At 44.3% G+C, this 22,728-nt stretch overlaps 1 protein-coding gene across 1 annotated transcript in view; it reads right to left on the reverse strand.

Moving 5' to 3' along the window:
* Window positions 1–3,626: 3,626 nt before the first annotated feature.
* The window catches only part of LOC135213267 (FMR1-interacting protein NUFIP1-like), an 80,990-nt gene continuing 61,888 nt past the window's right edge, over window positions 3,627–22,728 (reverse strand). Inside the window, 4 exon segments of the mRNA XM_064247248.1 lie at window positions 3,627–4,616; window positions 4,857–5,196; window positions 5,199–5,474; window positions 14,264–14,393. Coding sequence (XP_064103318.1) covers window positions 3,650–4,616; window positions 4,857–5,196; window positions 5,199–5,262 — 1,371 coding nt within the window. The 5' untranslated portion in view covers window positions 5,263–5,474; window positions 14,264–14,393 and the 3' untranslated portion in view covers window positions 3,627–3,649.

Genomic DNA, 22,728 nt, shown 5'->3' on the forward strand with positions numbered 1-22,728 from the left:
AAAGATATGAGAACTGCAAAAGCAATTTGTTTATTACTGTGAGATAATTGTTTTTAATAAAGTTGTGTAACTATTCAAGTAACTAAATGAAAAATTAATATTTCATATACTTGGGTAACTTCATTTCCAACCATATGTGCATTGTATGCAGCTCCACGTGAACTCCTGTACGTAGAAGCTTTGACTTTACTTGGTGTAACTTTTGACTCGCTTTTGAGACATCTAACGAGTGTCAGCATATGCTACGTGGAAGTTATGTACTATATGTAAGGCCTCATATAACAATGATAAAACCAACACAACCCGTTTTAGGTAATTAGTCCTTCCTTTACTAGAATACTGTTCATTGTTGTGCATGTCTGCTTCTGCCAGGTATTTCTCTCCCTTAAGAGTGGTTCTTGATGGTAGATTTTTGTTTCCTAACATTACTAGTAGTTATGGCTTGAACCATCAATGGATATCTTGTTCGTCAATTTTTCATAAGTTGTATTTTAACACAGAGAACATTTGCTATCACAGCTGATCCCTGGTACTAATTCCTGCCGATAACAATCAGATTTGCTGAACAGCAGCACCAGTATACAGTAAATGTCCCAATGTCAAACTTCTCACCTCCAGAGGTATTTTATTCCTCATACTGCTGAGGATGTTGTGCAACTGGCTTCAAAATTTAAGTGAAGAGATGATGGTAGATTGGTTACTGGGTTAAGGAAAAGGCTGAACTACTTCAAGCTTTTGAATCTAAGCAATAACCTGAGGATGCCTTTCTCCCTGATACTTGTCATCCCAAACCTATTCTTGCAAAATTTGCATTTTGCTTATAGGATTTTATGAAAATCCTTGAACTGAATATAGAATTTAGGCCAAGGGCCAAGCACTTGGACCTACGAGGTCATTCAGTGCTGAAACAGATATTGAGAGTAAAAAGATTTGAAAGGCGTAATAGGAGGAAAACCTTGCATTTGCACAATGAATCAATGGTTAGGAGAGGGTGGAAAGTAAGAGAGAAAAATGGGAATCATGGCTACTATGAAGTGTAGTGGGGACAGTGAGTCACCCTGGAAGATCCCTCTCCTGATATTAACCTCTGCTAGTCTTATTCCAGAGCTTGTAAGCATTGTATTCCAGTTGTGCATTGTATTTTTTAGGAAGCTAATGGTGGTTTCCTCTGTCCCATAAATTTTCAGGCATTCTATTAACAATGTATGTGGTATCATGTTAAAGGCTTTCTTATAGTCAATCCATGCCATGCTTAAGTTGGTTTTCCTTCTCTTACTGTTCATTACCATTTTGCCTATCAGGAACACTAGGCATGATCCCAAGATCCTTGAACAGGAATCTGGAAAATCTAGAGGCTGAAGTAGCTCCACGACTCATGCAGAAGAGTGTGCTCCTAGAAACAGCACACATATTATGAAAAGCGATGAACTCCTAAGGAGGCAGGATGCAACCCGGAACCTCACACTATAAGTACCACCCAGTCAAATTGGAGGACTGATAGACCAAAATTAATAATAATAATAATAAATATTTCTCAAATGTGAACAATGCTGTCTGTGGTTTGTAAGCATATGAAACATGACTTTTAATTTTTACTTATACTGTAATATATTTTAATAGTAAAATAAACCAATATGTAAAAATCTTTTACACATTTATGGACAACTAAACTTTGTCAATTTTCATTACATTTCTACCCTTTGTGAGTCCTCTGCAGGTTCTAGGAAATACTTCATTTGATCATTTATGAAAACTGCAAATGAGCAAACTTTTACACCGGCAAAATTTAAGGGTCAATTATACTGTAATTTAATTTAATTTAGTTAACACATTCATACTTTATTCCTGTATTCTATGTCTTTGGAAAGAAAAATATTGTATGAAAAATGTTTTAAAATATACAGTACATTTAAACAGGAATCAAAGATACACTATAGAAACATATACACATTGTCTTAAAAAGATAAGAACTTTTGAAAACATGAAAAGAACCTAACAAATACAAAGGAAAATGCTTCCAAAACTGTGTGATGCAGAGGGCCTCTGTACAATTCTGTCACTGATGTCTTTTCTGTGCTTTCACTTTTACAAATCTCCACCGTTCTCCAGCTTCCCATCTTATAGTTCTCATCCAGGTAGGTCTGGGTCCTCACCTCACCAGAAGAACAGCAATGACAAGCCGCTAATACCATCATAAACTGTTTTCCTGAGGTTGTGCTTAGACCATGTCTGAACCATCTCCATCTCCCTTTCATCATTACTATGAATAAAACCTCTAATTTTCATTATGGTGTCATTTCTAATCTTATCCTGTCATCTGACTTCAAGTTTTTTTGTTTTTTAGCACTGCTTAAATGGACAAATCTTTCAGGATAAATTATCACTGAAATACTATGGTTCTTATCCATATATGTAGCACTACAGATCATACTAGACATGTACTATTATCATACCTTCACTGGCAATCTTACTCAGCTTACCCATCATTTGATTTGATTGTTTTATTCTTTCTCTATATTTCAACTCAAGAGAACCTGAACTGGATATCAATGTTATTAAATATCTGAAACACTACCTCATCAATCTTTTCTGCAGCAGTGTCATTTCATCCACTTTTTATCTTCATCATTTCTGCTTTTCTCAAGTATGGTTTTACCATTAAATGTGTAAAGCTAGTTTTAAATATCGATGAATGAAGGATATGCAAAGTTAATATGACATGACTAGTTGGGTGTTAAGAGTGGAATACTGGCACCTTTGATATTTGGCATAATCATAGATTGTAGTAAGTATAGTGGAAAAAAGTAGTTGGAGGTGGAAATTAAGGTTTAGATTGGGGTAATGATAGAAAGCTGAATATGCATATGGCTCTTGCATTCAGAAAAATGCCACAAGCTTCACTATACAATCTTCGATATTGGCAAATACCAAAGGTGACAGTATTCCACTGTAACATATCCTTTGTTCATGGATAGTTAAAACTAGCTGTACACATATAACAGTAAAACCAGTGATGTAAGACCTGTGTACACTGTAAAATGCACAATATGGCTCTAAACAAATATTTAATCTTTGCAACTCCTGCCTTTGTAAATTTTCTGAATTATGTCCATTTTCATAAATTCTTACTAAATGCATTACATAAAGACCTAATTTTGCAGTACTATAGACCTGACTCCAAACACTTGAAAACATCACAATTGCCAATTCTAAAGATGCATATCAATACAAACTCCCTGTACTAATTACTACAATGATTTTGTGACTCTACTGTACTCTATTATTTCACTTAGCATGGCAACTTGCAAAATAGTTAGAACGTCACAAACACATTTACACAAACAAATAAGGGCATCAAACAAAATTTCAGCAAGTTCAAACCTATATATTCTGGTACTTGAAAAAAAAAGTTAACAAACAACATTAAAAAGAATATTAACACTTTTACAAATCTTTTGAAAGTTGCTTAGTTTTTAACATCCATTTTTAAATTGCTTCTCCGAATGCATATCACTAGATCCTTTGCCCTTAGTCTACAGAGCACTCCAAATAGTGGCCCCACAGCAAATGTTTTCAAGATTACCACAAGTATAAAATTTTCTGTAGGAGAAAATAATTCCATCTAGTTCTTCATTTACTGTGTGATACTTTATTCCCTTGCCGAATTAAATGTAACAGAATCATTACATTCACTGTCCCCTGGTTTGTCGTGCAGTTCATTACTATTTTGTCTTACACTTTTCTCAACATCTGAAACATGACTGGGAGATTTGTTGTCATTAATAAGTTCTTCCTTAACCAATACAGATACATCATTACTAGCAATAGATACTGCAATTTTACAATGCTGACTGTTGTTATCTATTTCTGATTTACCTTCAATATTATCATTCTGCTCCAAAACTCTAGATTCTAAACACTGATCCTCAGACAGATTATCGGTAAGTTTATCATTACTGGAAATGACTTCATTATCTGGTATATTTCTAGTATTATGGCTTTTGTCTTTTAATGAATCAATTATTTCTGAATCATTCTGTCCTTTCTGAAATCCTGACTCTATATTTGCCTTTCCTATAACCTTGTCATCAAAGAAATTATTTTCCACTATGTACCGTACACACTGCAGAATGATGTTTCTTTCATGAATGATGTCAGCTTGGAGAAGTCTCTCCAAAAGTGGCTTCCTTCTCCTTGGTCTTCTTTGAATATTTATTGGCTTTTTACTTCTCTTACTATGGGTTCTGGGTCTTCGCTTAGTTCTAGCCCTTGAATTTTCTTCTTTAGAACTCTGATTTACTAAATTCTCAGTTACCTTTTTTGGTTCAGACATCTGCTCTGTTGTTGCTACGAAATCCTTATTGTTGACTTTAATATTTGGTTCATCTGCTACCTCATCTTCTGAGTCAGAATAAGCACCCATCAGTGTTCCCAAGGCACCACCTAATACCATTTTTCCATCAATTTTCTTCTCTTCCTCCCACTCTTCATCATCACTGATGACAAATTCTTTCTCCGGTGAGTTTTTGCTTAAATTATTTAAAGAAAAGTAATTCACCTCCCCGACACTTTCGTAAAAGTGTCTGGTCCCTTTAAAAGGTGTACACCTAACGCTTCTTCATATGATCATAAAGATCTACATCTATGGTTGGTCTAGGAGGGTTTTCTAGTCTTGGCCTCTTTTTTGACCTTCTGTCCTCAAAGTTTGCCCTTTTTACTTCTACATTACCTCCAAAATTGTTCTTTTCCTCTTTCTGCACCGTCCCTGAGGCCAGTTTTCTTTGCTTCTATAGAATCCCTTGATTTGGATGACTTTTCATCCACTTGTGTGTACACTATCAACCTCACTTGGGTGCATTTTGACATTTTGTATCTTTATTGTAATTTGTTTTCCCTCTCTCCCTCTCTTGTTCCTGAAACTCTTATCTTTATTGAAGGGCTTTTTATTAACACCTAATTTCTCTCCTCTCTTCAGTTTCGCCATCTGTTCTGCTCTTCGCAGCTCTGCCCTCTGAGATGTTGGAAATCGCTTTTTACGTTCTGCAATCCAAGTTTCATCATCTATCTGAAGGGCTTCAAAATTGATGAGCATATGCTGGTTATTAATGTGTTGGTCAATAACTTTGATATGAGCACTCAGTTTACATTCTGGGAAAGGACAATCTACATGTTCCTTTACATGCTCATCCATCTTTGCTGACTGTAAAATGTACGATTGCATGGCCCACATGTCAATGGGCTTACGATTATGTGTATAGCCATATCCAGATTGATACCATTGATTCTGGACTACAGATGAATAGCCTTGATAAGAGCATGTTGACCATAGTACTGATGATTCATAGTTCCTTCTGGAGAAGGCCCATGGTGATATCCTGGAGGTGGTCCAGCCATATTCTCACATTCATTCATAATGTATGAGCTACCCTGCATCATTTATTAGTAAACGTCTTGTAGATCCTCTCAATTTAAACCTGGCAAGAAGAAGACCTATGTGATTTACAATAGTGAATCAAAATTAAATATTGGGATGCATGATACATTCATAAATACTTAACCTAATATAAAAATAAGAACAATATAAACTACTTCTGTTTCACAAAATATACACATCAAAATTTTAAAAATTGAATTGTATTTTTACTAATTATACAAACCTGAGGCCCTTTACATTAGGAATTGCTTTACAGCAAAGCTGGAACACACGCCGTTAAAACTCTTGAACTAGGTGTTAGGCAGTATGTACCGTCTGGTAGGTGGAGATACCCACCTTCCTGGATGTAAACATTCCACTTTGCCTTTCGGCCAAGGTTTCAGATTGAGGGGTGGCATGAGGTGGGCATTAGTGTAAAGGACCTAGGTTTGTATAGTTAGGAAAAATACAATTTACTTTTAAAAAATTGTAATTTGTTCCTACAAGATATGCAAACCCTTCCTCCTTTACAGTAGGAAGACACTTATTGGAGAGAGGAATCTGAGTGAGGCTCTAGAACTGACTGGGGTTCAGCACACCTGGGCTGCTATTGGTCGAAAGAGTGAGGAAGAGTGCCCTGCCTCTAACAAATTGATCAGAGCATAAGAACTACAAGATCAAGAGTCAGACTTCTGGGCCTTTTCGAAATGAGTGAGGAATCATAACTCATACAAAATAGACTGGGAAGAATATTAAGAGTTGGAGGCATTAATGCAAAGATCCAAGAAGGGTTTGCCTTATTGCCAGTCTCCTTCCTCACCCATTGCTAGAGGAAGGAGTGGGATTGGTTCTATGATTCTAACAAGAAAAATAGAAAGGAAGCTCGATGTGTAGGCTTACCACACCAGGCGCCAGTCCAGCAAGTGTAGGTTCAAGTCCTATTCTAAGCCCGAAGGAAGAGCAGTAGAAGGACAAGGAAGTGACATGAATGTGGTCCTCATGACCACATCTATCTTCCAGTCCAAAATATTCCTTGGAATAGTCCTTAAATTATCATTTCAATATTAAGTTGAAGGTAGTTGAACTATTCCATTTGTTAAATTTTACAGAAAACATTAGAAATCCCCACAAAATTGCTATTAAAAAAAAAAAAAAAATCCTAACAGTGTGAACATGCGACCTCACTCTAGAGTCCCGTACACATAACATCAAAAGCAATAATGTCAATGTGTCATTTATCGGTCTAAGAAACATCCCTCGATGAGCGAGAGAATTATTGCACTGCATACGGTGCAAGTTCCTGTTGGAGAGATATCAAGAAAGCTAAATAAACCGGAGAGAATCATACATAGATGAATCAAATTGTTTAAAGAACGGCAAAATTTAGAACATGGGCCTAGAGGTGGAACACCTCGAAGCACCACAAGAGAGCAAGACAATACAGTAGTGTAATTGTTGCAGAGCAACATTCATTTGTGAACTTTGAATTCTAGTGCCTCGTCACGACATTGCTGAACCAGAAATCATAACTAGCTCTATGCTTATGACTGGTGTCTGATGAATATTTTAGATAAAGAGGAAGAGATTGAACCAAGAACATAGGCTCTCGCAGCTGAACTCTGGGGAAAATTTTTTGTAGAGTTCCTCTTATCTGCCTCACCCATTCCAATGTAACCCAGGAAGCATAGGGAACAGGAGAGGAGGATTGGATGTTCTCGCCCGTCATACTGGCAGAACCATCGGGAGATGCCAATTTGTGTGCAATTATCAACCCGTGGTGATGATGGCAATGCAAGTCTAGGAAGATGTCTCCACCTCGGTGAAAATGCTTCTTGATGAGAGCAGACCAGAGGATCTTACCCGTCAGACAGTGTATTCATTTCCACCAAACTGGTTCATTCGTGCAAACATGACTTAGAGTTGGGAAAAGTTGAATATGACATTGCTTGACAAGAACTTGCAACGTCTTGCCATACATTGGTTGAAACCTCACGTGAAGAAGACTGCACAGAGGACCTCCTCTCAGACTTCCTGATGTTCTGTCTCAAGAGACAGGCACATCTTCATTGAACCTGTAGGAATACTAATAGTAGTGTTGACAGGCAGGGGCAAGTCACTATTTGACTTGCGCCCTGCACTAGAATCCGGACAGGGAAATGTCTTTCTGGATTGATTTTTCTTTCACAATCCTCCATAAAGGTTTGTACATTTGGGGTGTCTTGCAAACGAGCCCCTCCGACGTAGCACTAGTTCTAGAGACAGAACCTCTAGACCCAGTGGTAGGAGCATGAAGCAAAGTCTGCACTCCTGTGGCCCTTGAAACTCTATACCCAGCGGTAAGTGTAACTGGTCCTACTCCCAAAGGATTAGGAAAGATTACAGGAGATCCAACTGCTTCTCTTTGAAGTCCAATGGTAGGGCTTCTTAGGGGTTGGAGAGGCCACCTTCTTTTTCTTATACTGATGAAGTCTTAGAAGAAGGGGAGGAGGCGGCAGAAGACAACGATGAGGATGAAGACGAGAACGACAATGATGACACCTTTCCTCAACTACTCAAGTGTATGAAGTGTATGACAAGATGATCCGAGGATTGATCTTGAAATACCAACCCTTTTAGCCAAATTCCGAGAAAGAGAAACGCTCATTGGAATTCTTCCTGTCCGCCTCATACCTCTTGGCAAAACAGAGGGGGTTTGACGACCAGGTAAGGAAAGGGGGCAGTCTACCTGTCCTGCTAAAAGAACCAACAGGAGGGGTAGATCACAGGCAACCACCAACTTGTGATGACTGCAGTATGGAGAAGGTTGCTTACGCCATGGCAAGCAAAGGATAGTTTCACCGGTTCCAGAAGTGGTTCCACCTAAAGTCTGTTTTCCTATATGGGGAAGCAGCATCGGCAGACAAAGAGGTGGCAACGAAATATCCTGAGACCTTCAAGAAGATTCTTCCGGAGAAAGGATACCGTCAAGAACGGGTGTTCAATATCAACAAGACTGACCTGCTCTGGAAAAAGATGGTCTTCCCAGACATAATGAAGGATGAAGCTAAGCCTTCTGGATTCAAGGCAAAGAAGGACAAGGTTACCCTAATTTTTTTGTAGGTAAAACTAGGGAAAGGATTTCTGGATAGTTTTCATAGGAAAATACCGCGAATTTCCCACGAATAATGAGTAGATATGGTCCATAGAGAAATCCGCAAATCCGGAGAACGCGAATACAGGGGGCCCACTGTAACTGCTTTGCTTGCATTTCAGCCATCGTATGGTAGTAAAAACTTACTGTAGTTATGTTACAAATAATGTTAATTAAGTAGAACAGGACATATATTTTTACAATATACAGTGGAACCTCGACATACGAAAGTTCCTACTTACGAAAAATCCAAGTTACGAAAGTTCCTACTTACGAAAAATCCAAGTTACGAAAGCAAAGACGAAGATTTTTTTGCTTCTGTATGCGAAAATAATTCAGGTTGCGAAAGGCTAAAGTCCGAGATTCGCCCGGACCACCGAGAACAATTTTAAAACTCATGCGCCGTCAACTGAGTAGACTCGCCACCATCCTCCCGCTCTCCCATTGGTTCCTGATGCTAGTCACTACCATAAGATCCTGCTCTTCTATTGGTCAGCCTCATGCCTCTATGTAAAGGCGTTCCTTGACCATTTTTTGCCAGTGTTATCGTAAACAATGGAATTTGTTTGTTCACATATACGTATTTCGTTTGTTAACGTAAATTCGTGTTAGTGACTTCGCTTTCGTTGTACTGTAAGTTACTTTATCGTGTTGTGTGTGAACTTAATTACTTTCGTTATTACCCATGGGTCCCAAGAATGTTGCTGAAGTTCACAGAAAGAAGAGGATGCTTTCTATGGAGAATGAAGATGGAGATAATCAAGAAGTGTTAATGTTTTCTGCCATTTGTTAATGTGTTTCGTAAAGTTTAGTGTTAATGTTTTCTGCCATTTTTTAATGTTTCGTAAAGTTAAGTGTTCATGTTTCTGCCATTTGTCCTCCTCTGTCGCCACTTCGGAGATCGCCTCACTCAAAAGGTAAGGTTCCACATTTTACTACATATGTACGTACATGTACGTAAAGTATTTCTTGTACCATGTACACTAATACACTTTATTTACAGTTACGTACTACAATAAAGGTTATGTTATGTATTGAATGGTGCAAATTGTTGTATTTCATTGTTTATTGGTCAATTTAGCTTTATTATAAAATTTACTGTGGTGTTTTTGTAGGGCTTGGAACGAATTAGGCAATTTACATATACAGTGATCCCCCAGTATTCGTGTTCTCCGGATTCGCGGACTCACACATTCGCAGATTTCTCTCGGAACGTTTTCCCTGCATTATTCGCGGAAAATTTGCGCATTCGCAGTATTTTTTCTATTAGAAATATCCACAAATTCCTGGTTTTGTTATCAATTTCATCATAAAATGCACTTTTTGTGTGATAGAACTATTAAAAAAACCAAGTATGAACATTTTTAGTGGTTTTTCTTAAGTTTTAACTAACAAAATAGGCTGTTTTTAGTGTTTTTATAGGGGTTCCAAACATTCACAGATTCTAACTATTCGTGGGGGGGTCTGGTACGCATCCCCCGCGAATATGGGGGGACCACTGTAAAACGTAGTTCAAGATAAGAAAAAATCAGGTTATGAAGGCCGCTTCGGAACGGATAAATTTGTATCCTGAGGCACTACTGTACCTTTATTTGGTATGGAGAAAATATTGTCAAGGAAATATAGTAGTACTGCTAAATTTAAACTGTAGTTGTAGCTAAGGCTGAGAAAAAAAAATGTTCACACTGCAAATAACTTTAAATTATTGTGCATCAACAACATGGATACAACTCTACCGCAAAAAATGGCGGAGAAAAATGATGCTTTTAAAATAAAACAAGGTTTTAATTATACTTACCCTGTAATTACATAGCTATGGTTTCTGTTATTCGCAGCAATATAGATTCAAAATTCGCGGTAGCAACACCAATAAGTGTGTAGGTGACACAGTCTTGCTCACCTAGCGAGAAGGTTAGGAACAACACAGCCAATTAGCTCATTCCGTTTATGCTTATGTCCATCAGCAGGAAGGAGGGAGGGCTCTGATCATGTAATTACTGGGTAAGTATAATTAAAACCTTGTTTTACTATAAAAACATAATTTTTAATTATGGAACTTACCCACTAATTACATAGCTGACTCCCACATTGACAGGAGGTGGGATAAATGGACATAACTACTCTAAAACGTTAAGTCATGTAATGAATTAGAAATAGATAAGTTGCTAGCATTGAAACAATGCTTGTCGTTCCTTGTTAGTTAAGAGAGCTTGCAGTAGAGACTGCCTCTGGTTGATGCTCACAAGGACTACAATTTGCCCTTGCTCTGGGCACAATACCATAACAAAAAACAACCAGATTATTATGTCACCTACACTCTAGTAAAACCCACAACCCATCCACTATAAGTATCGGGTGGTCTGGGTACATTGTACCCTCTTCGCTCCCTAAACTTCGATCCTTCACAAGCAGGTGAAGGTTCGGACAATAGGAGGGAATCCTATGCTTTCTTCCTTGATACCATGCCAGTAATTAAAATTTTCAAGGTACTGCCTAAATTTTAGCACTTTTCCAAAAAATTCTCTTATGTCATGAGAAAAGATGAATGATCACACTACCCGTAGGTCGAATGTGAAATGGACATAAGAGTATGAGATATATAGCTCTTGAAAGATAATGAGGTAGAGGTTGTACTTAATGTCATTAGCTTTGCTAAAAAGATGCAAATGCTCCTTTTAAATCAGTGTTTCAGAAGAAAAAGACCATTAGGGTAAATGGCAAGATGTCCTAATCCGAGGACGAGACATATATGTACTTGCCATAACATCTTGGGTTAAATCTGGTCTGGGCTTCTGGTTCTAGGAAATACCAGACCATCTAGCCGGACAGAGTTCCACTCTTCTCCCTGCAACAAAGCACTTCTGGCTCTGATAGAACAGGGTTTGCACTTGACTGTAGTTGCCGTCCAGAGTTCCTATCAGAAGGAGCTAGTTCTGCTAAAAAAAAACACCATTCTGTGGGAAGATTTTGCTTCTTGCAGCTTAATTCAACCGCCAGGAGACTGAATTTTCCTCGTATGAACTTTGTTAGGATTCTGGTGTGGTTCCTATCTGTCCATAACAGAAGGTTTTCTTGTCGCTTCACAGAGAGAAAAAATGCGTTCCTCCCTATTTCTTGATGTAAGAGAGGGCTGTCCGAGCAGACAGTTACTACTTTATTGCGGACCAGGTCCGCAAACTCCAAGAGCACCCAGTGGATAGCCATCAATTCTTTAATTGATGTGCCACTCTCCCATGGGATGTCCCCAATACTCCGTGTCTCCCCAACCTGGATTGGACGTATCTGAATAGAATACCAGGTTGGGGCTCAGAGGAAGAGAAGGGACTTCCCTTCTAATAGCCTGTCTTTTGATCTTTACCAAGACAGGTCCTCCTTTACTTCAGATATTGCCTGGAACACAAATGAGTCTGGAAATTTTTTCCCCTTCCAGTTATCTTTAGGAAGAGCTGGAGATTCCTCATGTGAAACTGCCAGACGACACAAACGGAAGACTGCCCACTTGGACTGATAAACGTTATTGGAAGACTGGCACCTACACTTTGACAACTGCCTCTGCAGCTGGTCTTGAAAAGCTTTTTGCTCTGACAAGCAATCTGAGAGCTAGAGTGGATTGTCCTTGGTGGAACCGGTTGTTATGTGGTTGCTTGAATAGACTGTTTCTGTGGTAGAAATCTTGGGAAATCTACAAGAAGGTTGAGGAGATCTGGAAATCATTGTTTTTGAGGCCAGAAGCGGGCTAAAAACATCATCAAGAGGTTGCCGTGCGATCAGAATTTGTTTATTATATCCTTCACCATACTGAAAGGTGGGAATGCATAAACGTCTAAGACCCAACCAATCCCAGATCATCGCATCTGTTGCCCATACGAGAGGATCTGGGGCTGGCAAACAATACAGCAGTAGTCGATGGTTCCTCATTGTTGCAAACAGATCTATCAACAGCTTCCCCAACCGTTTCCACAGGTCAGTGCATACCTGTGGATTCAGTATCCACTCCGTCGGTAGGACCTGTTAGCAACAACTTCAATCATCTGCGATGATGTTTAATTTCCCTTGAATAAATCTTGTGACAATCTTGGTGTGATTGTCGTGGGCCCAGAGGAGAAGAACATGGCCAAGTTCTTTTCTAATCTGGACAACATTCCCAATACTTCTACATGATCTGGACAATATTCCCAATAATTCTACATTCTCCAGAATGGTGCCCCAACATCTGCAAACCTTCCTTCTATGAGCCACCACTAGAGGTCCACTTTGATCTCGTGAGTGATTGAGAACATAAAGGAGTTTAGTAGGATTTTTCTTTGCCAACTGGCCTTGAGGAAAAGTGATCTCGTGTGAAGTCTTCCCCAACACAAACTTCTCTATTGGTGAAAAGGTCCCCCAGAATTTGAAAGTGTGCACACCGAGTTGGATGCCTTTCCACTGGCCGTCCTCTGAGACCTGGGATCCACACACTACAGGCTTGGTTGAGGGGCAACTTCCCGTGGGTAAACCCCACTCAGCTCCTTAGGATCTCCGGTTTGCCTCCTTCAAGGCTTAGGAGACATGAACGCTGGCTAGAAGAACCCTTATTTTCAACTCTAGCAGCTGCCCTTCTTTGCCTATTGTTCTCAAGCTTGTCCAAGTCTTCCACTTGCCCTCATCCCAGTCTTTACATTCGTTGCATGTAAGATTGAAAGAACAAGTCTGACACCTACATTGGCAACAAATGGAATGTGAGACATAATAGGAGCCAGTCTGAGATTGCATTCTTTGCTGCAAAACCAGACACTTGATGAACTAGTAAATGTCAAAGTAAGTAAGCTAATATAATTAGCGAGAATGTTACCAAACCCAAGAATACGGCATAAAATCCTGTGTTTACCAGAACCATATGGCGAAAATCCCAAAGAAAAGTAACCAAACAACTGACGTGCAGTCGTTGAGCATTAGAAACGAATTGAGTGCTTTAGCTGTGTTTTACCTATGCTTCAAGAAAGCGGGTGGGACCAGCTACCTACTCAATAACAAAAAGAATCACTAATGCAAATTTCAAATTTAAGCAGCTGTGAAAATAAAAACTTATAGCTATTACTTGGTAAGTTGCTTATATTAAACTGAGAAACAGAGATAAAGACAGCGTATGCACAAAGTGAAACCATTATAAAGAGGGACAGCGTATGCACAAAGTGAAACCATTATGTCACCAAGTACTCCATCTATGAGAGTGCAGGTTCATATTCACGACAGAACACAGTAAGATTATACAAAAGTCTTGTATGATCTGCATTGTAATACCAACATTAATTATGGTAGAAATCTAAATTACAGAGATGTATATGTAAAATATTTAATGGCTATAACAATAAAATTTTATGAAGACTATGATGACACATACAGCAGGATAAGGGAAATTTCTTAAGTTCTATATGTAGATGAGGTAATCATGAGAAGGAGATAGGGACTGCTTGAACATGTCCTTCACCCAACCCCTAGGAGAATAATAAATAATCGTGTCAGCTGAAAGACCCAGATCTACTTGATATGGAGGCTGGAGATTAATGGAGACTTGCAGAGCATAAAGCACAAAAATGTCATGAGTGCCAGAGTTTCACAGAGGGCCTTTGCATCATTGAACACTGGAAGCAATTATGATGATGATCTCATCATAAAACTTGGAAAATAAACAAAACAAACTGTTGTGGTAAAAATAAAAAACCAACTACGTAATTGCTTACTCGGTTCTCCAAAGAGGGAATTCTTAAAACAGTCACTGTTCTTCTTTTTGTGAGCCATCACTAATTCACATGTTCCTTGGTCCCAATAATACTTAAGCAGGCAACTTATTTGCAAATGTACCCACTGTTCCTGAAAGAGAAGACTACTTTAAATACATAACCTACTTTTGGTTCAGACCCATGAAACAAGCTAGCATAAAAAACTAGACAAATAGTCAGGTTCATTATCACTTGGGGAAAATATCTTAACACATACAAATGTTGATAATACCAGTTATATCTAAGAAAATCAATAATATTAAACTTGCATAATTGATGCAATACTTATACATACCAATATTCTAAATTGCTGGATCAGTAGTAGTTATTCTTAGAAAAACAATTTTACAAGTATCCTCAACAATATGTCTCTGAACAAACCTTTAAATAATTATCATTTCACAAATTAGCAATTGTAATCACAAGGAAACATTGTTGAAACAAGGGATTTCCCAAGTGGACATGTATGTAGGGCTGTGAAATCTAACAATACCTTTTCAAAACATATACACGTATACACCATTGTCTCAACACCATATTCAATTCAAATTTAATTTGTAGACAGTGGAAAACAATAAGAAATAAGAATCCTACCTTACTGAACCTAGACAAAGAAAATTGTTTTTTACCACAAAGTCTGATAAAATCCCATGTCAGGAATTTTACGCAGTTACCAGGCTTCTTCTACTGCCAAGAATTTTGAACTAATAACTAACCTTGGTTAGCCTACATTGACTTTTTATGCACATTACACATCAAATTACTATTTGCTAGATTAGATATTCATAATTCTTGATGGTGATAAAAAATTTCATGCCATTATTAGCTAAAGTTTCTCTACACATCCCTGAATAATTATTTTCTAATGAGAATATAATGAAACTATAACAATGGTACTGTATGTCATTAGTAATTGGATAGAAAATAATAGGTAGCCATTTTGGAGATTAGGAAAATCAAAGTAAATTATTAAATTACTGATATCAAATCTCAATTTAGAAACCATTTGATGGGAACACATCTGAAGGTGGACCGGGTGTGGAAGTGAGGGGTGGCCCGAAGGACATCCACTACTCAGTCTCGGCTCCGTAGCGTTGCTAAGTTGCCCAATGGCTCGCCAGGCACCCCCCAACTTCCGGCAGCAGGTGAGGGGGAACGCTGTCCCTTGCGTTTCCCTCTCTTCTGTCCCTTGCGTTTCCTTCTCTTCCCTTCCACTTACCCGCTCTCGCGAGAGAAGGAGGCTTGAGAGGAGGGCTGAAGCTCACTTCTCGAAGCAAAAGAGGAAGGCTGAGTCTTTCCTCGTGCTACCCTCGAGGGTGCTAGCGTCTTGTGAGCGGAGGAAGCGCTAGCCAAGCTCTAAGGCTTGGCCGTAGTTGATTGAGACTGCCCAGAAGTCTTCGAAACTGCCTGGTGTAGTATGCGGTCACTGTCATCAGTTCTCCGCTTTTCCACCGCAGTGTCCACCATCTCTTTGGGGAAGAGAGAGGAGGAACCCAGCAACAGTCCATTATGTAGACTCAACGTTACCTCTCGACCGGCCGCTCTGGTTACCTGAGTCAGGACTGAGTTCCATCTTCTCAGAACCAGGTTGGCCTACAGGTTGGCCGTCTGGTGGGCGAGGTAGGAGATGGCCCTACCTCCAGAATGGCAGTCTTCCTCGGGAGCGATAGGTCCCGATAAGGCTGCGATTCTGGATAGTGTGAGGGACCACAGATCCAGCCAGGAGACGGCCTGGAAAGCTGCCATGGCAGTAGATTCCAGGGCTGATGCTTCTTGCTGTGAGAGCCAGAGGTTCTCAGACAGCAGATGATGAAGAGGCACTCCCAGAGTTAGCCGAGCTATCTCCGGATCAACCTGCTTGGTCGACAATGGGTCTATCGAAGGCATGTAGAAATGCCGCTGGCGAGGCTGAGGAGGGAGAAGCAACTTGTCCGACCTGCTGGACCTGAGTGAGTCCTGTCCGGAGACGAGAGCATTCACTTGGTCCAACAACCCGTCAGCCAAGGTGGACTGGGGTAGCCCCACTGTCGGTCTGGGTTCCTTCTTAGGCCCCCAGAACGACTCTAACCTCGATGGAGGGTCAGAGGGACTAACGACTGATCCTGCCCCGAGGTAGTTGTGCTGACAAATCAGCGCAATGACCTCTGTATCTCGGGGTGATCGTGTCCTAAGGCAATGTACCATCAGATCCATCCAGGCCGATCACCTCTCGAGACACTCTTCCTTCAGGAGGAAGAACCTCGCCAGACCCCTCGTGGTCTCCTCCAACTACAATTTACTGGGTCCAAGGACCGAGCCAGGATCGTAGGCTCTTGTGGCCCGGACTGTAAGAAGCAAACTCCTCACGGTCACTCCTGTTCGCCTCGCTCCTCCCGGTGTAGCCCGAGGAGGTTGAAGGGACAGGTTGAGGAAGACCTGATGCTCCTGCCCTGCCTACCAGCAGAGCTGGCAGGCTGGGAGGAGTGTAGGTGATCGCCAACCTGTGGTGGCGATCGAGCTGCAGGTCTGGACCAACGTCTCCGTGCGAAGAAGCATTGGGCCGAGGACGGTGGCGTCGGTCTTGTGCGTCAGAGGAGCTGCTACAGGTCGTGCGAGCCGTCCGGTCCCCGGCTAGTGAGCAACGGTCGGGTGACTGGTAGCGTTCGCTAATGTGGTGAGAGCGAGCACCGTCCTCATGACGCGTCATGGTACCAGAAGCAGCCGAGGCTGGTCCTGGTGGCAGGGGGACCTCTTCCCAGCCTTGACATCTGGTGGGACGTCACGTCAACCCTGGGAACTGGGGATCGCTGGTCTAGCGAGGAGTCACCTGAACGACTCTTGCCAACCTTCCACTCCGTGCCTGGATCCTGACGGTGAGTATGCTCAGACGTCTGGTTCCCAGTCCGGAGGCGGAACCTCTGGAGCCAGGAGCACAGGTACCAGTGGTAGCTGGTACCTCTACGGTCCCCGTCTTCTTCTTCCCTGAGGAAGGAGAAACGGATCCCGTTCCCAGAGGAAAGGGAGGACCAACAGAAGACCCACCTGTCCCGCTTAGGGGGGCAAGGCCACCTTCTTCCTCGGCTGGGGGGTCTTAGAAGTCGAAGGGGCATAGGCGGCATAAGACGACTTCCTCCTCTTCTTCCTCGCCAGCTTCTTCAGGACAGCAGACAGGTCCTCCATCCAGGATGGAGCTGGGGAAGTTCTGGTGGCAACACGGCCCAACCACCTGTCCGGAGGGACCTGCGGGAGTGGCAGCACTTCCATGGGCAGGAATGGAGACAGCAGGTATGGCGACAGCTACAGGAGGACGGTCTAGGGGAGAGGTCTTCGGGCACTCGAAGTCAGGGGGCGGGGTGAGGACAGCAAACCCAGGCGGAGGAGGTACCATCTCCCTCCGGGGCACATACAGCAGCGGGGCTTGTACCGCAGCCGTAGGGGTGACCGTAGTCATATGCTGGGTGTACACCAGGTGCGGTGGAGTGGCATAACCTAGTGTCGACACAGTTGTGGTTGTCCTTGTCTCCACACTGTGAGTGACTGGGGCAGTGACCGGGCCTGCAGCCAAATGATGAATCAGCCCCTGGATACTCGGAGTGCCAGGAAGGCTCAAAGATCGCCACAACTGCTGGAGATCTCCACCCGCGGAGGTAGACACACCTGGAGAAGCAACGGTCGAGTTAATGGGGGGGGGGGTCCTGTTCGCTCAGAGGGGAGGGATCCCACCCTGAACGGACAGAAGACCCCGAGTATAACTCAAGGTCGGGATGTCACCCTCCTTCCTCTGCGCTCGACAAATCAAGCGAAAAGGCGGAGGGGGACACGTCCCCCGAAGGGGAGAGAGCCATCCGTGGGAGTTGATGAGGATGAAGGAAAGATGATGACTTGTCGGTCACCAAAGGTGTCGAGGGAGAGCTTTCCGACAACACCTTGGCAGCATTATGTGGCTTCTTCCTCTTCTCGTACAACTCCCACTGCTCCTCCGACCAAGAGAGACAAACAACACAAGTCAGAGACCGAGAGCATTCACGCCCTCGGCATCTTGAAACAGAAGGAATGAGGGTCCACAGTCTCGTTGTACCTATAAGCAACACACTTGGCTTCCCATCCAGGGCACACTCTCTGGTTGGATGGGGGGGCGAGGGGGCTTCTCTGATTCGTGGGACTGCATCTCACTGCAACCACAAAAAAACTATTCTAAGAAAAAAGGGTTTAAGAAATCCAGCTTTGTATTAAACAATCTCACTAAAGAGGCGGGCAGAGCTGGTGAGCACACGTCTTCATCTGACGGCGTGGCTCGAAAGCAAAGTGATATAGTATATGTTTACCTCCAGTCGGGCGGGACTCCCGACATCGCACAAGCAGTTACTTCCGAACTGCTTGTTAGTAAATCTTTATGACCGGTCCAGCTGGCGCTGAATAGTAATTCCTTATGTAAGGGACCGAGGGTTTGTATAACGTGTCGGAACAAATAGGCAAGTGAGTTCTTCGTAAAATATGTCATCAAGGCAGTATTTAGATCCAATATGGCGTCACCAACTGAGGTGCCGTTCATAACCGCAAAGGATCCAACATCTTCTCAGCCTTCCCAGCACTCATTTGAACAATGTTAGCGTACATATGTAACGTTTATTGATCTTATTCAAGATTGCAGTTGTAATCAGCACAATAAAACAACATTTTGTTGCCTATATTAGTGAACGTATGAAACTTTTTATACCCGGGGTCTTGAATTGAACTGAAATTCGTTTTTACCTTGTAATCGGTGGTTTTATCCTTACTACCATCACAACTGAAACTCCACAGTGCTTATTTGATTGTAATTACAGTGGTCTCCCTGTATTTGCAGGGGATGCGTACCAGAGGCCCCCCCCCCCCGCCCCCCCGAATAGTTAGAACCCCTATAAAATTGCTGAAAACAGCCTATTTTGTTAGTTAAAACTCAATAAAAACGCACTAAAAATGTTTTATACTTGTTTTTTTTTAATAGGTTTATCACAAAAAGAGCATTTTATGATGGAACTTATTAAAAAAACCAGGAATTTGTGGATATTTCTCATAGAAAAATACCACGAATGTGCGAATTTTCTGCGAATAAGGCGGGGAAACGTTCCCGAGAGAAATGTAAGAGTCCATGAATGCGGAGAACACGAATACGGGGGGTCCACCATTATCCCCAGATCGCGGCAGAATTCAAGGAGTCGATCCCTGTCCTGTATCCGGCTCTCGCCAGGACCAGCCAATCGTCGAGATACCTCAGTAGACGTATCCCGACCAAATGGGGCCAAGCTGACACTCGCGTGAACACTCGCGTGAACACCTGTGGGGCGGTTGAGAGACCGAAGCAAAGTGCCCTGAATTGGTATACCGTCCCATCGTGGATGAATTGGAGGTACTTCCTGGAGGACAGGTGGATGGGTATTTGGAAATACGCATCCTTCAGGCCCACCAAAAGCATGAAGTCGTTCTCCCTGATGGAATCGAGCATGGATCGTGCTGTTTCCATCGTGAACCGAGTCTGGCGAACGGATCGGTTCATGGGAGAGAGATCGATCACCGGGTGCCAGCCCCCCGATGACTTCTCCACCACCTCTACAAACTCACTTGCTCAGCATGGCTTCCACTTCTTGCTGAAGCGCTACGTCCCTGGCAGAACCGGGAACATATGTCTGATGATGGACCAGATGCGAAAGTGACGGGTGGCCGTGACTCGAAGGGTAGTAGATGTCCCTCCCGAAGGACATCCACTATCAGCTCTTGGCTCCATAGCGCTGCCAAGTTCCGGCAGCAGGTGAGGGGGTACGCTGTCTCCTAGCGTTTCCCCTTCTTCGACTTCTTCCCAGATCCTCCTCGGGAAAAGGAGGTCTGGGAGGAGGGCTGACAGTTGTTTCTTACCGAAGAAGTCGAGGCTGGGTCTTTCCTCTCGGCCTCGATGAGAAAGCCGTCTATCCGCAGAGGAAGAGCTAGCCAGCTCAGAGGCTTGGCCGCAGTGGCTCGAGGCTGCCCAGACACCTTCGAGACTGCCTGGTGTACTAGGCGGTCACTGTCTTCAGTGCGCCGTTGTTCCACCGCAGCGTCCACCATCTCTCTAGGAAGAGAGAGGAGGACCCAGCGCTGCTTCATGCCCTGCTGCCCTGGTCACTGAGCGAGGACTGCGTCCCGACGCCTCAGGACCAGGTTGGCCGTCTGGTGGGCGAGGTAGGAAATCGCCCGACCTCCAGACTGACACAGTCTCCCGAATGTTGGGTCCTCTTCAGGAGTGATGTGTCCCAAGGAAGCCGCGACTCTGGACACTGTGAGGGGACCACAGATCCAGCCAGGAGACTGCTTGGAATGCTGCCATGGCAGTCGCTTCCAAGGCCTGTGCCTCTTGCTGCGAGAACCAGATTCTCGGAGAGCAGGTGGTTGAGAGGCACACCCAGAGTTAGCCTGGCTATCTCCAGGTTAACCTGCTTGGGCGGCAGCAGGTCTTCTGATGGGATGAAGAGACGCCGCTGTCGTGGTAGAGGAGGGGGGAGCAGCTTGATCGACCTGCCGGACCTAACCAATCCCTCCTGTCCGGGAGACGAGAGAGTTCACCTGGCCCAGCACACCGTCGGTTCAAGGAGGACCAGGGCAGACCCGCAGTCGTCCTGGGTTCCTTCTTAGGCCCCCAAACAACTCCAGCCTCGATAGAGGCTCAGAGGGAGGGGGCACCGATCTTTCCCCGAGGTCGTGGTGCTGACGAATCAGCGCAATAACCTCCGCAAACGACCTCTGAATCTCGGGGGTGATCGTATCCTGAGGACATGGACCGTCAAGTCCATCTAAGAAGAACACTCTCGAGATTCTCCTTCCGCAGGAAAGAACCATGACAGACCCCTCGTGGTCTCCTCCAACCACTTGGGCGTATGATCCGCTTGTCCCAAGACCGTGCCAGGCTCATAGGCCCTCATGACGGGACTGTGAGAAGCGCACTCCTCACGGTCACTCCTAATCGCCTCGCTCCTCCCGATGTAGCCCGAGGAGGTTGAAGGGGCAGGAGAGGTGGGCTGGGAGGACTCCAGGCAATCGCCAACCCGCGGTGGTGATCAAGCTGCAGGCCTAATCCCGGGGTATCCCTGGGGAGAACCGCTGGACCGAGGACAGTAGCGACAGTCCCGAGCGTGAGGAGAACTGCTACCTGTCAAGCGATCTGTCCGGTCCCAGTGGGAGCGTGCACCGTCCTCACGAACTGTCGCAGTACCTGGGCCCAGCCAAGACTGGGCCTGGTGACCGGGGGGACCTCTTCCTAGCCTCAGCCCGCGGACGGTCCAGTGGGACCGTCGCGTCAACCCTGGGACTGGCGGGGGGTCGCTGCGAGGGCGATCACCGGTCTGGCGGGAGTCACCTGAGCGACTGCCACCAGTCCTCCACTCCGTGCCTGGGTCCTGCCAGTGAGCAGGCTCAGCGATCTGGACCCTGGCTGACGGTCACCCGCAGGTGACCGTACACTCGGTACCTCTCGCGAGAGAGCAGCCGAGACGGTTCCCGGTGTAGAGGCAGGGCCTCTGGCACCAGGAGAAGAGGTACTGGTGGTAGCCGATGCCCCTCCGGTCCCAGTCTTCTTCTTCCTTGTGGGAGCAGAGATGGGCCCCGTTCCCGAGGGAACAGGAGGACCAGCAGAAGCCCCAACTGCCCCACCGGAGTGGGGCAGACCCTTCGAAGTCTCTGAGCGAGACTTTTTTTTTTGTGGGGGGGGAAGGCCACCTTCTTCTTCCTCGGCTGTGGGGCCTTGGAAGTCGAAGGGGAAGAGGCGGCCGCAGACGACGACACCTTCATCTTCTTCCTGGACTACTTCTTCGTCAGCTTCCTCAGGACCACCGTCAGGTCCTCCATCCAGGACGGAGCTGGGGCAGTTGCCAAAGCAACACGGCCCAGCTGCACCTGTCCGGAAGGACCTGCGGTGGGAGCAGCAACAACACGGGCAAGAACGGAGATGGCTGGATCTGGAACAGGAGTGGCGATGACAGGAACGGGTACCGGCGGTCGGTCGAGCGGTGAGCTCTTCGGGCACTGGAAGTCCGGGGCTGGGGCGAGGACGGCAAAGCTAGGCAGTGGGTCTGGCTCCTCTCGCGGTACAAACAACAGCGGGGCCTGGACAGCGGCTGATGGGGTCACTGTCGTTACGTGCTGTGTGTAGACCAAGTGCGGAGGAGCAGCATACCCAGGTGTAGATTACTGTCTTTGTGGATGTCGCCGGGCCATGCGTCGCTGGTGCAGCCAGGCGGTATAGCAGCCCCTGAACGCCTGCAGTGCCCAAAAAGGCCCAGCGAGTGCCAGACCTGCTCGAGATCTCCACCTGCGGCGGCAGTCACAACTGAGGAGGCAAAGGTCGGGTAGTGGGGGTGGGGGAGCCATACGAGGGAGCCGGCTAGGAGGGAGGAAAGAAGATGTGTCCGTAACCAAAGGTGTCGCTGGAGAGCTTTCTG

This window comes from Macrobrachium nipponense, chromosome 42, assembly GCF_015104395.2.
Source record: "Macrobrachium nipponense isolate FS-2020 chromosome 42, ASM1510439v2, whole genome shotgun sequence".
Classification (NCBI taxonomy): Eukaryota; Metazoa; Arthropoda; class Malacostraca; order Decapoda; family Palaemonidae; genus Macrobrachium; species Macrobrachium nipponense.